The sequence below is a fragment of the Clinocottus analis genome, unplaced genomic scaffold (assembly GCF_023055335.1).
Source record: "Clinocottus analis isolate CAN_PGR_092001 unplaced genomic scaffold, fCliAna1.0.p SCAF_5, whole genome shotgun sequence".
NCBI lineage: Eukaryota > Metazoa > Chordata > Actinopteri > Perciformes > Cottidae > Clinocottus > Clinocottus analis.
Window position 1 is genome coordinate 92634 of NW_027176207.1, and position 17982 is coordinate 110615.

General features: G+C 46.7%; 1 protein-coding gene across 5 annotated transcripts in view; it reads right to left on the reverse strand.

The window, feature by feature from the left end:
- Positions 1-678: 678 nt before the first annotated feature.
- Positions 679-17982, reverse strand: part of LOC137802403 (seizure protein 6 homolog) — a 92319-nt gene continuing 75015 nt past the window's right edge. The window contains exons 5-18 of one of the 5 annotated variants that reach the window (XM_068600228.1): positions 16865-17050; positions 16097-16265; positions 15462-15628; positions 15092-15286; positions 14181-14319; positions 7143-7339; positions 6300-6494; positions 3964-4155; positions 3535-3729; positions 3411-3449; positions 3097-3205; positions 2920-3016; positions 2388-2439; positions 679-1053 (exon numbers count right to left, since the gene is read on the reverse strand). In XM_068600228.1, the coding sequence (XP_068456329.1) occupies positions 2413-2439; positions 2920-3016; positions 3097-3205; positions 3411-3449; positions 3535-3729; positions 3964-4155; positions 6300-6494; positions 7143-7339; positions 14181-14319; positions 15092-15286; positions 15462-15628; positions 16097-16265; positions 16865-17050 (1907 nt within the window). In that variant the 3' untranslated portion in view covers positions 679-1053; positions 2388-2412. The other 4 variants (XM_068600227.1, XM_068600229.1, XM_068600226.1 and 1 more) reach the window with 4 other exon arrangements.

Below are 17982 nucleotides of genomic sequence, written 5' to 3' on the forward strand. Positions count from 1 at the left end.
GCCAACTATATATATATATATATATATATATATATATATATATATATATATATATATATATATATATATATATATATATATATATATATATATACACTATAACACACTATGAGTCTTTCAGGTGCAGAGCAAATATCCCACATCCAGTGGGACTTTCTACCTGCAGACATGTTAACTTGTTGAGCAGACGCGTTAACGTGAACATCAACACACAAACATGAAGTTGTTGAGCAGACCTGTTAACGTGTTAACAGGGCGGCTGTAGCTCAGGGGATGAGAGGTCGTCCCGTTACCACAAGGTAGTCGGTTCGATCCCCAGTCCCCCCTCAGTTCACACGTGGAAGTGTCTCTGAGCACGACATTAACCCCTCGTTGCTCCCGGCGCCTCACAGGGCCGCTGCTCCTTCATCAAGGACGGTCAGATGCAGAGAGGAATCCCACCAAGGGGATTAATAAAAGTGTATGTTTCTTTTCTTTCTTGTTAACACGTCTGCTTAAGCATGATGGGATTATTTGGCTGATCAATGATTTAACACTTACCTGTGAGAATAATTCATGCTATTGAAGGTTTCCGAGGAAAGGCTTGTTTCAATGTGTTGGTTGTATGTTTTTCACCAACACATTGTTATCAAGGATTTACTGAGTAAAGAGTCAGCGGCAATACTTTAAACAACACTTTATTTTATTATCAATCAGAGGATTATAGATATTTGAAGGTGATTTGGTTTCCTGGGTGTGATTGCACCAGCTGTGATGCAGAAAAAGATGAGTTTGAGTATAAAGGATATACAGATTTAAGCCCAGGTAAAGACCCATCTGGTACATGAAGATTCACTTTGCACACACACATGTTAAAGCAACAGGAATCACCCGGCGGCACTTCCTGTTGTCCGTCCTGTGGACGCTTCACGTAACCGCTCCTCTCCGGTCTGGTGACGCTGAGCCGCATGTTGGAACATATTCAAATGAAGAAATCACCATTCATCCTCTGAGGCAGACGTCATGGGAACACGGTGATGTGTGCGTCATCCAGGCGGAACCACGTCAGTAGACCTCCATCATGGTGGAGAGATAATAATATCAGACCCACAAATACTAAATAATAGATGAACAAAAGATCCAGTTTTACATGTTCACACGTGATATTTCTCTGGTTACAGTCAGTCGTGAGGCACTCTCATTGGACAGGCAGTTTATTTACAAAGAGCAGACCCAAACACACACAACGAAAGGTGAGGATGGCAAGTTTCCAAAGAGGGATGAAGAATTTGATCCAACAGATCTGGACAACACTGTTTCAGTCTCTAACGGCTACTGGAGTAGGGCTTCAACAAAAAAAGTACTTAGAAACATACAATCACCAACGGTCATCACCATTTTACTTTATAAAAATATCACCATGGTGAGCGACAGATTCACAGATTTTGACCGTGGACAGAAAGACATATTTAATCCACACGGAGGGAACGAAAGAAACCAACTGGGAACTAAAAGGTTGGAGGGAAACGATGAGCAGTGCAGAGAGGGTCCCAAAAGGCAAAGCTTTAGCAATTCTTGCTTTAAAGGTCTCTAAACGGACACCTCTGATCTGTTTCATCCGTCCTGCAAAGACCAGAATGCATCAGTCAAAGCGTTGAAGTGATGGAACGACGTGTGACGCACAACAAAACTCATCTTCAACTTGTTTGAGATATAAAAACGAGAGATGGCATAGCGAGGATGTCCTGTATAACAGTTTCTCAGTAATGTCTGATGAACAAACACACAATGAGCCCCAAGCAAGAAAAACAGAAATGATGACATCATGAGGAGAGATATTGATATGTTTACAGTGGACCACTTCAAATTCCCATCGACATTTATTATCAATACGTAGCAATTTAAATCCCGAGAAGACGCACAATACTATGTTTCTCTATTATTATTATTATTACTAATGAGTATTATTATTAATTATTATTGCCATTATTATTATTATTATTATTATTATTATTATTATTATTATTATTATTATTATTATCTGTTGGCAACTTCATCAATCTTTTCTTAAGAAATAAACAAATATCAAAATAATACTAGTACATGAAGTACTGCTGCTACTTGAAAGACTCAGAACTGAACAGTTGCAATAAAACAATATTAATGAACCCGGAGAGACAACTTTATCTCGAAGGAGACGTTAGAATGAAAGTTAGAAGCGAGAAGCACAAATATTCTTGCAAATCTTTAAGCAATGTTTGATTAAAAAAAAAAAAAACCTGATTGAAGATCAAGAAGCCAAATGTCTCTGGACGGCGTCAACAGATTAATAAAGAAGCAGCTGATCAGACCGTGTGGACTCAACACTAAAAGGGTTGCGATGCTCTGGGACCACGACGACATCTCACCTCAGAGTCGACCCTCCAGACGCAGCTAGTATCTAGAGTGAGGCTGCCAGGGCTGAGGCAGCAGGAGGGAAAGAGGAGAGGAGGCGCTTGAGAAGGGAACAAGGTAAGGAGACATGTGTATTCACACAGACACACTGGAACACTGTTCTGCTTTAAAGTGAAACCAGTGTCATTGGTGCAGACTGAGCATTTCCACACCCGGTGTGACTGCAGGTACAACACATACATGCATCTGACGGAGGAGTACCACGAAGTGAAGGATGCAAACGTCCACAGTTAATGAAGTATGGAAGTCCAAGATGAAACATGATCACAGAGGAGGGGAGGAAAAGGTGTCCTTGCTTTCTATTTTTAGCAGAAACAGCACGAGCTGTGTGGCTTGCTCTTGGCGATGATTGACACGGGGATGAAAGATGAGGGCGCCCTCTGCTGGTGAAGCATGGGATGACAGCACGGCAGCCAGACGGGATCAGGACAGGACGCTGGTGTTCTGTGAATCCACGTCTTGCACGCTCATGACGTCAGTACTCACTCCGCTCTCGTAGACCGGGTTTTCAAACGCCGACTCCTCCGTCATGTTGTCGTACGGTGGCGAGGAGCTCGGCATTCTGATGCTCTTCCCTTGGAGTCTAAGAGAGCAACAGGGAAGATCCTGTGAAGGATTTGATTTCAAATGAAATGAAAGGTTTTCTTTTTTTTAGTCACTTACTTTGCAAAGTAGACATAAATCCCCAGAACCACCACCAAGATGATTGCGGTCGGAATAAAAACTGCAAGAGCAACATTGGTTCCCTCCATGCTATAATCCATATTGACGACTGCAAGCGGGGAAAAAACAAAAGAAGGGTTTTATTTCTTTGAAACATGCAACGCTTGTATGAAATGTGAAGAAATCCCCTGAATGTGTTAGTGAGCTTGACACTGGACCGGATGGGCGCAGTGACCTCGGCACCATGCCCTCTGTGCTGTCACCGCGCAGCAGAAAAGAAACATAATGAAACTGAAAAGGAAAACCCGGCTCACCGTCGAGCCTGCGTTCGTTCTCATACTGGGTCGAGGATGCTGCAGGAGACACAGATGCAGTTTAGTCAGTATTTACACCATGAGCAACACAAAGCAGTAAAAACCCAGAAGGTGCACGGCTCACCCCTGCAGGCAGGCGGCGTGCTATTCCACTGCGACGGGTGTCCGGGGATGCAGTAGATGCTGCCGGCGCCCTGCAGCTCGTAGCCGGAGTGGCAGGAGAAGCTGAGCATCTCTCCGGCTTGGTAAAAGGCCTTTTCAGAGCTCTGCACACTCGTGGAGGCGGCGCCAGGGTTCCTGCACGGCTCGTACTTTTCAGCTGAGAAGCAGAAATATCACAAAAATCACGAAATCACAAAATAGTGGAGCGCATCTGAGGCGAGCGCGTACACAAACAGGAAACAACCGGGACGTGAAAGGCAGGACTGAACATTTATTTTGTTGAACTTTTGAAAGGCCGTTGACAAAACATACATAATTCATTATTGGTGATGAGTTGTGATCTGTCTCAAGGACACAGGAGCACAACAGAAGTGTTTCTCTGCTGACTTACGGGCACACTTGGGCAGCCGCTCCGTCCACTTGGGTGTGGCCGAGTCTCGCTTGAAGCAGGTGAGGAGGCCGCTGCCTGACAGGATGTAACCTTTATTACAGGTGAAGCGCACCGTCGAGCCGACGGTGAACCGGTTGCCTGCGATCACTTTGCGACTGTGCTCCACGTTTCCCGGGTCCTGGCATGTCATGACTGGAGCGAAAACAAGGGGTGATTATTGGTTCTCGTTGGCGGCGGTAGAAGTGAAACACGTGTGTTTTATTCTCGTGGGACCTCACAATCTTTACAGCTGCTGGTTCTCAAAAAGACCTTTAAGGACCCTTCTCATCTGCTATCCTCTAGTAGTTGTCAGATCTCGTCAGAAGTCTTTTTAGTTTCCTTTTCATCAGATGTCTTTTTAGTTCTTTGTCACGGGACCGACGCAAGAAGTAAAAATATCCTATTTAGAGAAATTCAGTGTTAGTATTGAAATCAACAACACTGGATTTCTGTATACTGAACATTTATATTTGTATTTATGACAAGAGTAAGTAAGCATGAGAAATATACTTGTTCAGGCCTTTTGCACAAACATCTGGGTATCTGGAGTCCCAACGCACAAACTGTGATTCAAGACTAATTCAATATGCTCACCTGAAGACAACAGTTCAGGGCCATCAGATGGGAATTGAAGACACTGCTTGAAACATTCTGTATGTTCCACCCCAAAATCTCTCATTGAAATGAAAATAAATGCACATGCAGAGAGGAAGTGAAAGGTTTTAAACTGCATACTTCTGTGAGGCCACGAGACATCTGCTCAGGACTTTGACCAGCAGCTGTGACAGATGTGGGAAGATCCTTGAGAAGTGGTTTTATGTCAATATTAGTAGAAATCAGCTCACATGTTTTCCACCGGCAGAGCTTGTGGCATAACGAACCAACATGGACACAATTTAACATTTAGAAGAAGAACAACATCGAGGTTCAGCTTCAGTACACTAAGTAAAATACATAATCGTGTCTCAAATGGAGCTTCACAGGTGAAACTCTGGAGTCTCCTGGATGAAAGCGTTGCTTTATCCTGATCACTTCCTGGCCTCAGTGGAGAGTTTCATGGTGAGCATCCGTATGTCTCGGGCTCTGAACATATGACCATATTCTTGTGATGCATTTAATGCATTTCACACACCATGGGTCTGACGTTCCATTGATATTGTGTCCGTGGTGCCGTGGCGTGCACGTCATTTAACACATGACCACCAGGTGGCAGCGCGTCATTTAACAGATGACCACCAGGTGGCAGCGCGTCATTTAACACATGACCACCAGGTGGCAGCGCGTCATTTAACACATGACCACCAGGTGGCAGCGCGTCATTTAACACATGACCACCAGGTGGCAGCGCGTCATTTAACACATGACCACCAGGTGGCAGCGCGTCATTTAACACATGACCACCAGGTGGCAGCGCGTCATTTAACACATGGCCACCAGGTGGCAGCGCGTCATTTAACACATGGCCACCAGGTGGCAGCGCGTCATTTAACACATGGCCACCAGGTGGCAGCGCGTCATTTAACACATGGCCACCAGGTGGCAGCACGTCATTTAACACATGACCACCAGGTGGCAGCGCGTCATTTAACACATGACCACCAGGTGGCAGCGCGTCATTTAACACATGACCACCAGGTGGCAGCGCGTCATTTAACACATGACCACCAGGTGGCAGCGCGTCATTTAACACATGACCACCAGGTGGCAGCGCGTCATTTAACACATGACCACCAGGTGGCAGCGCGTCATTTAACACATGACCACCAGGTGGCAGCGCGTCATTTAACACATGACCACCAGGTGGCAGCGCGTCATTTAACACATGACCACCAGGTGGCAGCGCGTCATTTAACACATGACCACCAGGTGGCAGCACGTCATTTAACACATGACCACCAGGTGGCAGCACGTCATTTAACACATGGCCACCAGGTGGCAGCACGTCATTTAACACATGGCCACCAGGTGGCAGCACGTCATTTAACACATGACCACCAGGTGGCAGCACGTCATTTAACACATGACCACCAGGTGGCAGCACGTCATTTAACAATCTGTAAATGAATACAAAAGAATGTCTAATATTTTTTGACATGTGAAAAACAGAAAACTGTTAGAAGGAAACATTATCAGATCTGTGAAGTACATAATAATGTAAGTACTATGTTTATTTCCAGCCATCGTTTTACTCATTACCCAAATGAAACACACACTACGTCTTCGTCCTTCCGAGCGCAACGTCTTCCTCTCACTCGCTGAACGCCTTCACGGCTCACCGGGACGCGTCTCGCGCTCACCTTGCTGACACGTCGGCACGTCGCCGCTCCACGTCAGATCCCACTGGCACATGAGGATCTCGGAGCCCAGCAGCTCGTATCCGGGGTAGCACTGGTACGTGACGACGGTGCCGTGGATGAGGTCGGGGTGGGACGTGCTCTTCCAGCCGTTGGTGATCTCCGGCAGCTCAGAGCAGGTGTCGTTCCTCGCCACCTCTGTGCACGTTGGTGGAGGAGAGAGGGAACATTGGCCTTTAGGCTGTATGCAGATGCAGGAATACAGATGGGTGTATACTTTACACACACATTTTCTGACAGTGTTCATTGTTTACTTGTAAAAGGAAGAAACTCGTGCCTCCTCGGCAGGGACGGAATAGGACTGCACAATAGTCCGTTGTGTTTGTGCGCACTAAACAGCAGCAGTTTGGAAGGACAATGTAAATAGAGGCTTGTGATGTTTGCTGGGAGGAACACAGCATGTGGTTTGGCAGCAGTCAATCTGCGCCTCCCTAACTGCAGCGTGCAGGGCCAAGAACACAAAGCACTGGACAAAAACAGCTGATGGTGAAGTGCACCCTATTATTTTGTGTCTGTGTTTGTTGTTATCTTATCCTGTGCACCTGGGATGAGCCAGAAGACAGAGGCACATCAAGAGGGAGAGGCAAAGACACAGGGACACAAATAGAGCTTTAAGGCAGAAGTTCGCCTTTTACTTTGGAGGCTCGGTGCAATGATTTTAGTTTTGACACAGAATGTACATCATACGCTGAATTCAAAGAGAAAGATATGACTTGCTCATCAGAGAAACAAACAACCTTCTATTGTGTTTTCGAGGTGAAATCCTGGAGAAGAAAACAGTCTCACCGAAGAAGTGGACCACAAAGCCGTTGTTGTACCCGTAGATGTTGGTGGCGGGGTCGGACTGGAACTGCACCGTGACGTCCGCCATGGAGGTGAAGAGCTTGAAGTGCGGCCGCGAGCCGCTGTACTGGCCCAGGATGTTCGCCGTCAGGTCATCGCCATCGTAGAAGGTCAGCAGATCGTTCTTCCCGATGTGGAGACTAGAAGACACACAACAAAGCGCGTTTCTTCCTGAAGATGAAGTTTGTGTTGCTGTGCATTTGGCACAAAGCTTTCAACAGTGAAGTGACCGCCATCTTCTTGTGATGGCAGAAGGCGATGTCAGCAGTACTTGGTAATATTAATTCTGTTTATATTGGATGGATCGGATGTGAAGTAAACACTAAATAATTCATGATGTATGTCTCTGCGTCCCCCACGTTGGTCTCATGAATATGTACTGTGCATATCTGCAAATATATGAACATAATAAAATATCATCCTTTTGCCCACAAAAATAAAGAAAAAGCTGCAATGCATGACGACCAGCGCTGTAGAAATATAATGAGGACTGAACGTAAATAAGAATCTCCCCCAAACAATCTAAACGTTAGCAATAATGCTCATAATATCAAATTGAATACGAGCAGGATCTCTGCTGCCGTTAACTTCAGAATGCATTAACCTTTTCCCTTCGGACTCGTGTCCTTGCTCCTTTTTATGGAACATCAGCAGCACAGCCTGACATTTATTCACACGCAGGGGAGGAGGCGCCGTCCTGCTGATGGGATAAGCAGGGGCTATTTGCTCTGAAGCAGGCGGACTGGTTGTGTGGTGGTTTTGTGTTACATTGTTGAGCAGGATGTAGCGTTCTTCATGCAGGTCATATGGAGCTGCTGTGTGCATCACCAGATCTCCAGCGAGCCATCACACTGCTCTCCTTCACCGTCCCCACAGCTTTCCTCACTTCCTTTGCACAATCAATGCAAGTGTGCGGCGACGCCTCTCTTCATCTCTTTACTGCTGATTTACTTTCACTCTAAATATGTGGACTTGTGATTTTGTATACTTCGGGTAAAATCTTTGTTCGCCTTATTTTATTTTTAATGAAATATTTTGCTGTGGTTTAGACACTCTGCTATTCTCAGATTGCAGAACATCATCACACAGCAGCTGAGAGCCACAGAGACGTGCAGGTGAAACAAAAGAGAACGAGTTTGAACAGCCGTCAAACATCCTCTAGGAACACAACCAGTGTAACAATCAGGAGACAGAAAACATGCACACAATGCGCACATTTGCATTTAAATGTATGCATTGCAGCAGAATACAACAATACTAACACGAACAGTATTACACAGTTGTGGTAAACATCCTTTAAATCAATGTACAATATGAATGTACACTACAAAAGGAAAGCAGCAGCAGCGTTAGCATGAGAGGCAGCATTAGCAGCAGCATTATGATTAACATTAGCAGCAGCAGCAGCATCAACAGCAGCAGCATTAGCAGCAGCATTACAGGCAGCATTAGCAGCATCATTATCATTAAAATTAGCAGCAACAGCAGCAGCAGCATTAGCAGCAGCATTATGATTAACATTAGCAGCAGCAGCATTAACAGCAGCATCATTAGCAACAGCATTAGCAGCAGCATTATGATTAACATGAGCAGCAGCAGCATTAGCAACAGCATTAGAGGCAGCATTAGCAGCAGCATTAGCAGCAGTATTAGAGGCAGCATTAGCAGCGGCATTATCATTAACATTAGCAGCAGCATTATCATTAACATTAGCAGCAACAGCATTAGCAGCAGCATTATCATTAGCAGCAGCATTAACAGCAACAGCTTTAGCAGCAGCATTATCATTAACATTAGCAGCAACAGCATTAGAAGCAACATTAGAGGCAGCATTAGCATTTGAAGCAGCATTTGCAGCAGCATTAGCAGCAGCATTAGCAGCGGCATAAGCAGCAGCATTAGCATTTGGAGCAGCATTAGCAGCAGCATAGAGGCAGCATTAGCAGCATTAGCAGCAGCATTAACAGCAACAGCTTTAGCAGCAGCATTATCATTAACATTAGCAGCAACATTAGAGGCAGCATTAGCATTTGAAGCAGCATTTGCAGTAGCATTAGCAGCAGCAGCATTAGCATTTGGAGCAGCATTAGCAGCAGCATAGAGGCAGCATTAGCAGCATTATCATTAGCTGTAGCAGCATTAGCAGCAGCATTAACAGCAGCAGCATTAGCATTAGCAGTATGCAGCTGTTCAATAATTGGTGAAGTGGTTCACTGCTTGAGTAAAGAACATCCAGCAGGTTTGGAGATGTTGGACCAGCTGTCAGTGATTGGTGGCCACGTGGGCCACCAGGAAGTGGTTGTCGACTGATTACGCAACATAGTCACAGCGACTTCCTGTGAGATCTGTTTGTAGTTTACAGACCTCGTTGAGATTCATTCATTAAATATATATTCATACAGAAACGTGCGTGTGTCTGCGTCCTTTGTTATTTTCACGTGCTGCTTGTTTTGATACGTGTTGTATGAATAAGACTCATTGTTATCAACAATAAGCTCACCTCATACATCAGCTGGTTTTTCTTGTGCTGACACTTTGTCGCACAGACAAAATGAAAAGCTTGAGCTGAGCTTGAGGCTCTTTCTCAGCACGAGAACCCACGAGACGAGGCAACGAGCACCAGACTCAACCCGCGTCGCTCCGTACGACTCGTGACGGCAGACCTGCTTCCTCTGTGATTGACAGGGTTTTATGATAGAATGAAACAAATGACCCGAGTGTGTTTACCTCTCCTCACTCGCTTCTTCTCATCCTCCCCCGCAGGCGCTCGACATCACTGAGTAGAAACAAACACAACACACCCACTGCAGCTCCGTTCACCCGGGCGACCAACCAATCCTGAATGAATGTGGACTCTCTGCGTTAAGTCATACAACTACACCCACAAAGTCCATCTTCATCGTCCTCTGGTTGAGCATCGCAAGACCCTGAAGGCAAATATGACTCAAAATCACACCCAGAATGCTGATGCCACTGTGTGCTGGTGCTGAAAGGAAAAAGCCAAACGTGTATTGCAGCTTCTGCTGACAGACTTCATGCCAGCTGCATGAACGAGGTGCTGAGTGACAAGCTGCTCCTCCTGGTTAGTTGGACAGCGACGAGGACAATTTACACCTCCGTGCTCTCCAACCGGCAGCGGCTGAGGTGAAGTGACAGGAATGACAATGCCTCCATTTCCATACCGCCATGAGTTTTGTGTATTTAGAAATATGCATTTAAAAATGACGCATGTGTGCACAAAAAAACCCAATCTAAAGAATAGACTGATGCTGTTTCACACTGCTCCATTCTGTATGTTTGGAACATATGTTTCACATATGCAGCGGACTCACTGAGAGACTGCATGGAAATATCAAGAGTGGAGATAAAAAACAACAAGCGTGTCCGCAGACCACCGCCAGATCGTCTTTTTGCATCTCCACATCTCACACTTCACTTGTATTCAGCTCTTCGTCTGCTGCTCATGTCAGCCAGGCTCTCCACCTTATCATTACAGCCTCTTCCCCGTATCTCCCGAAGGTGTCCCTGCATTTAGAATATGCTGCTATGGAAGGAGCCATGTGGAACTGTCAGTTGGCAAATCTCAAACTGTGTGATTGGTCTGCATCTCATCCAACACGCATCACAGCACCTGCTGTCCAGCTTTACAGAGTTGTAACCTCTATTCCATCTCTACGTTTACTCTGATGCTTTCTACTTTGGCTCTCACGTGTGTGTATTGTCATTCACAACAAATGAGTGCGTTTCAGTAATCCGGTATGGTGATAGAGTGCAACAGCATTGCTGCTGGTATTCCTTCTGTTTCAGCGGCAGTCGTCGTTTCCAGTAACGCGCTCTGTGAACAGAGCGCGCTGACGTCGATGTTGCTGTGAATTGTCTGCTTGAGTTGCTTTCCAAAGTCCTGCTGACAAGACAAACGAAAGCCAAGGTGCCTTCAGTCCAGACTTAAACTGTGACGATGACGACAAGCTGGCAGCCGCTGCCATCCCGCCCGCTCCTCTGACGGTTTCCTCTCCAGACAGGAAGTAGTCATGCTCTGTTGCAAACTACCTGTCCAGACTTTCATCCAAAGTTCACATTTGCCTTCCATTTTAAAGCAACAATAATTTTGATCAGATTACCTTCAGGGAACTGCAATTTCGATCGCTGCATTACTTTATTGTTGTATTCAAAGACATCAATATCTCAACAACAACTTTAATAAAAACATCTTTGATTTGAACTATGCGGCACTCTGAGATTCTCAGATGAAGAGTGCCTTACAAATAAAATGTATTATTATTGTTATTTATCACTTCACTGCTTCATGTTGAGAAAAAAGACACATGTGCTCATCATTAAGCTGAATACAAAATCACCAGCCAACTTGCGTCTTGTCCTCGTCTGTGATTGGACGGATCCTAAACGACAACGCTCACGTCAGAGTGACGTCAAGGTGAGTGAAGACTCGTAGCGTGGTCAGTGCTCACACAAAGCCTATTTACGGCACGGCCTGCGTTAGAGTTGTCCTCTCCATGAAAGGTCTCCGTCATCGACGTGACTCGGCTGTTCACAAAGTTCCAGGTGTCTGTTTTGAAAAAGGACTTTTTCTTTGGAGAGTTTCTGAAAGCTCTGGCGTGCCAGTGGCAGCAGCTCTTCTCTGCAGACGAGGGGATGGCAGCTGTGTTCTGCAGAAGCCTGCAGGCGTCCAGTCGCCTTCACTGACCCACACATCCAGTAACTCTGAACAGAACGGAAATGGTTTTCTACATCTTTTCCTACACGTATTTGACATTTGATTTGTTCTGCTCAGTGAAAAAAAAACGTTTCAAAATGAAAATCAACATTATTATCGAGGCAGAAGTATACTTGCAATCGGCATGTGATGCTCAGAATCCCCACAAGAGGGCTCTGCACACCCAGCGTCTCATTAGCATCTCTCTGATCCTGCAGTAAACTGACAAAAACATTACGCTGTAAAACAGACTCCACTCACCGTGTTGAAACGTGTAACACTTCTCAAAACAATGTCCTCTGCATCACAAAATCCTTTTGCCTTGTTGTGTTCTACAGGTGGGATATCAGCCGTAACCTCTTGTCTCCGGCTCTTGCTCGAGCCGTGCTCCGTGGTAATTAGCAAAGAGCCAGCCCTCCTGTTTGGCCTAAATTAATTAATCAGTCCTCATTATGCACACTGCTCCGCTGTAATTGCCAGCACAGGCACGGCGATGAATGATAATAGAGAAAACATTCTCATTAATGTGGAAAAGTGTGTGGCCACCCTCCATAATGAGACAGCTCTCATCCACAAGAGCCTTTCGTCACTCACACACACACACACACACACACACAGCGCATGCACACAACACACATCGTTGACCTCGTCTTTTAAGGACGACGCTCGTCTCAAGACGGGCGGATCGGACATGAGGGTAATGGGAAGGTCTGCGAGGATCAGACGGCTGTGGGGTCTTCTGCCGAGCGGGAGCCACCTTCAGATGAACTGAAGCGCTTCCTGCAAGAGATCTCTGAATGAAAATCAGTTCGCGTCAAATCAAACTGGTCACTTCTGCGGTGGGGAATCCCCTCCGACCTCCTTAACCCGAGATGCACCGCTTGACTTCCAGACATTAATCACGAGTCTTCATCTCCAACTGGAGACCAGGCAGGCCGGTCACGTGGCCCCGTGTGGTGTTTTCTTGTGTATCAGTGGCATCCTCTGATGATCTGTGTCACATCGGAGTGACGGCTCATATCTCTGTTCCTGAAAGCCCAGCGATAATGTTTGTGGCATTATGTGGATTGTAAGCGCGCGGCAGCAAACACATCCACACTTCCTCTGGTAACTCTGACTGAATGTCGGCATGCAATACAAAGTTATGTGACTGTCATCGCGTTTCCTCATGTTTCCAGTGAAATAACCCGAGCCCCTAGCATGGAAGCTACATGGAAGCACAATGGTTGTGCAGGATGACCGTGCACTCTGGCAGAAGCTGCAGCGAACAGGAAGTACTTGTTTCATCAAAGGTTTGTAGAATACTTCAAATATTATTCCATCCCCCAAAAGCAGTGTTGCTCCATCTGGTGCAGGTCTGCAGATTTTGCCCCTGACTCGCATATTTAAAAATGGTATCTCATTAAAAACACACGTTGCTCTTGTCCACAAACACAATATGTGTATCATATTTTCATCATGAAATAGTTTTCTGGGTGCTCTACCTCTTGCACTGCGTCCAGGTCCCATGTTCAGAAAAATAATTCATTAATTGTTCATATGCAAAGCCAAATGTTTGTATGCATTGAAACCACGATGAGCAACATGTGTCGGTGGAAGAGTTCCCTCTCCTTGACCTCTCTGCACCCTTTAGTATGCAAGTGCTCCAGGCAACGACGCACAAATCATGTTGTCGCTCTCGTGCTTCCTACAGGATGCGTGTTTGTGGAAATGAATGCATATGATATAAGACAAAGACAAATATTCCAGATTCTCATGCTCACACTTGGATGTTTTTTTTTGTGTGTGAAAACATTTCCTTTAGTGTAAGAATGTGATGATTTTACACCTAATTAAACGTGTATTGGACGGGGCGCGCATGTCCACACAGAGTGAGGAAGCGAGTGTGCACGTGTCCAATTCAACGTCTGCGTGCATGTGTTGAATTGCAGTTGGGGAGGCTGCAGTGTGTAAGTGGCTCAGAGTAGTTCACTGCCAGAGCATATTCATTTCAAAGCCAACTGTGAGACACACACCAGGGAAGTGGGAGCAGGGAGGCTTACTGGCTAATCTGGTCAGAGAGAGCTGGAAGCAACACAGAATTCTTAATGTAGCGGATGAAGGAAAAAAAATCTAATTAGTGACTGCAACCACAGAAACACTTTGTGCGTGTTGTGTGTCTGTGTGAGTGAGAGAATAGATGAGGGGTTCATAGTGCGTTTGACCTCTGGGGAGCAGCCTGACCTCTCTGACCTCCCTGTGTGGTTCCCTGCACCTGAGTCTCTTACACTTGGATGTCAAGCATGATCCTCTTGTCCTCTTCCACGTGGACGCCCCAGATGCAGTCCTGCCCCTTGTCGTAGGCCTCGGGCCAGTTGGGAGACAGCACCACGCCGGCCGAGTCGGTGATCTCCCCGCTGCACACAGCTGCAACGCACAAAGCACTTCAGATTGACACGGACGACACACGCCTGCATGGTCACGGATGTGAAGACACAGAAAGTGTTGGTCGCAATCAAACGAACTAAACATGAAATATTGCCGTTTGTGGCGTGCCAGTAACACGGTGAAGGTCATACGTGAACTTCTACAAAAGGACCGTGGTCGTCATGCTCAACGCGGTGCATCTGAAACGTGAGCACACACACGTCTCCTCGTGAAAGCGCCGCATGACCCGAACCAGCAGAAATCACATCTCCTCATTTCTAGCTTTACAGAAGAGCTTTTCAATTTCCCCGTGTGGCAGAAGGACCATGAAGGCAACAAAGAGCGAGAGTAAGGTCAGTGTGTGTGTGTGTGTGGGGGGGGGAGGGGGGGCGGGGGGGGAGAGAGAGAGAGAGAGAGAGAGAGAGAGAGCTAACATGGTGCAGTGTTCATCTTAGGCCAACTATTGTATGCATTTTTTAATCTTAAGCACTTCCACAGTCTGCCCTGCAAGCACACATATCAAAGTAAATCAATGGTACAATTTTATGAGGAAATGTATCGCGGATCAGAGGAAAGCAGCTTAGGAAGGCGAGGTTAACTGCCAGTGGTCTTTTTAATATTTGGATAAAAAGACTTCCCGAGCTCCTGCAATGATCAAGCAGACAAGGGAAAGGTCCTCAGGTCACTTCTTAAACTCTGCTGCAGAGGAAGCACATTATTTATGAAAAGATTCACATCGCACAATTACTCCAGCGGATGGAGTCTGCCTCACCCCTACAAGCCGGCTCGGTCTCATTCCACTGTGGGTTTTGTGCGTCCACACACTCGATCACCACGGAGCCCTGCTCCAGCGTGTAGCCGGGGTCGCAGGAGAACTCCACCACGGCGCCCAGGCCGTAGGAGGAGTCGCTGCCGCTGAAGTTACCGTACTTCACGAAGGGCTCATAGCACATGCCTTTTGCAAAAGCTGCAGACAAAGCACACACACGCACGCACGCACGCACGCACGCACGCACGCACGCACGCACACACGCACACACGCACACACGCACACACACACACACACACACACACACACACATTAGCCCCTTCGAAACAAGGAGCTGACTGCTGTTAGGAAACTGCGAGCTGCCAGATCGAACCTTCGTATCTGACGGCAGCGCCGGTGGAGGTGACGGTCCCGTCCGTGGTGAACTCTATGAACAAGTAACGTCCAGTGCTGAGCACGCCCTCATTGGGCAAATACTCCACCTCGTAGGAGTCGTACACGGGGGGAGAGTCGATGTTGTTGCCATTCTTAATCAGCAGCCTAAGAGAAAACACACACACACACACACACAGGGTTTAAAGTAGACGTAAGTGAGCCTTGAAAGGTAAGAGAAGCATTAAAAGAGAAGTTCCAAGCTATCCGATAGCTGCTCGCTGTTCCAGCTGTGGCTGTAATAACTTTGTGATAACATTCTCCAGCACTCGGTAATGAGGTGAATGGCCATGTGTGACCACAGCCGTGTGGATCAGTAGGCGCTGGAGGAAAATGTAATGCAATAGCTGTTTCCTAGCACTCGCTACCCTCTGCAGTCCCTCCAATTCATTCGCTTGATAGAACACTGTTAACGGATTATAATGATAAAAGGTCCCTTAGAATTCATCTGGCGTTCCCTAAAGATTTTGGATATTTATAGCTTCTATCCAGGCAAACTGTGTGAAGCTCGGTGCCGCTACCTGGAGACACACACGGCGTCACACGACTGTACGGTTCGCAGTGTGCATACACCACCTGTCATCGTCCTCGGCCAGAGCCACCTTCTCAAAGTGGACGTGGAGCCGGTGGCCTTCAGGGGCCTCCAGCACCCAGTGGCACGTCAGGTTGTTGCTGTAGTTGCCAGGGAAACCGGGAGAGACGATACGGCCATAGGTGGCGTTTTTTATCATCCCGCCACAGGATGCTGCACGAGGACACAGCGAGAGGAAAGAGGAAGGAGACAAAGAGTATGAGCAGGAGAATGACACCAACTATGCAGGAGGGTTGGAGTAAAGTCCTGTCTGAGCGCAGATTGCATCAATATCCAGGGGATTGAGGCCGGACTACACTCACCTGGGCTCAGAGTGTGTGTCTGTGTGTGACGGACGTGTAAAGAAAGACACCGCAGCAGCTGTAACACTATCGGTCCAGAGCAGCTGCAGAGCGCTCACCAGCAGGAGAAGGACGGCTCTAATTAAGGCAGCCGGTCCAACGGCCTTGTTTCTGCCCCGTCTCCAAAGAATAGCTCCCCGCGCCGCTAATCACATGCAAACACACTCATTTGGTCTGGGAGTGTCACTAATGGAGGCGATAGGAGGCGACCTATAGTGGAGGCTTTCATTAATCACCTGAGAGGACGCTAAGCAGAGGAGCTGCTGACTATCACAAAACACCTCACGTTGTTCTCTCATCTGCATGTTTTAATTGTAGAAACCGATTCTGTCGGATTCATCAAAACAGGGAAAGCAAACATTCGGATGAATGTATTTCCAAAGAGAGGGGCTTCCTCACTGAGTGTCTTACCCACACATCGCGGCTCCTTCCCACTCCAGTAAGGCGTGGTTGCGTTGCGACAGGTGAGCATTTTGGGGCCTTGCAGCTTGTAGCCGGTGAAACAGCTGAAGTAGGCTTCTCCACCGGGGTGCAGGTGCGTCACGGAGGCTTCTCCACTCGCGGGCTCGTTGGGGAAGGCACAGCTCAGCACAAAGGCTGGAGAGGAAAGAAAGTCCCACAAGAAAAGAGTGCAGAGGACACAGTTTAATAATGAATGCAGAATGAGTAAAACGCAATGTGATATTTCCGGCATCTCTGCGGCCTGTAATGGGCCCAAACATCTTCTAAATGGAAATGCATGCTTCAATATGAATATTCAGTGACTTGCAATGGAGGAGGATAGACGAGCTAATGCTGTCGGTCCGGTGTGTAACTTGTTATGCACAAGACCTCACAGTCCAAACTAAATCCGGGGTTTTGTTCAAAGGTTCCCAGCTCTGGGAGTGGAAATAAGTTAATGTTGATCTGGTGATGAAACGCTTCATGCAGAGAGCTGCTTGCTCTGACTTTTATCACAAATTTAAAATATTCTACCGGCGTCCCCGAGGCCTGAGGGAGATTTTCAATGTACAAATTACATTGTGTTTAATTCTGCACAGAAGTCCAATTCTGGCCAAAACAAACAGCCAACAGTGTTAACTGGCTCCACAACATAATGCTGTGTGTCCTGCTTTGTGTGCTGTACAACCCGCTGTTGTGTTGCATGTTGACCACGCTGTTGTGTTGCATGTTGACCACGCTGTTGTGTTGCATGTTGACCACGCTGTTGTGTTGCATGTTGACCACGCTGTTGTGTTGCATGTTGACCACGCTGTTGTGTTGCATGTTGACCACGCTGTCCCTCCTAGAAAACACCACTGAGCTCTGAGCATGAACACTGAGCATGAGCATTAGCACTGAGCATGAACACTGAGCATGAACACTGAGCATGAACATAAACACTGAGCATGAGCATTAGCACTGAGCATGAGCATTAGCACTGAGCATGAACACTGAGCATGAACATAAACACTGAGCATGAGCATTAGCACTGAGCATGAGCATTAGCACTGAGCATGAACACTGAGCATGAACATAAACACTGAGCA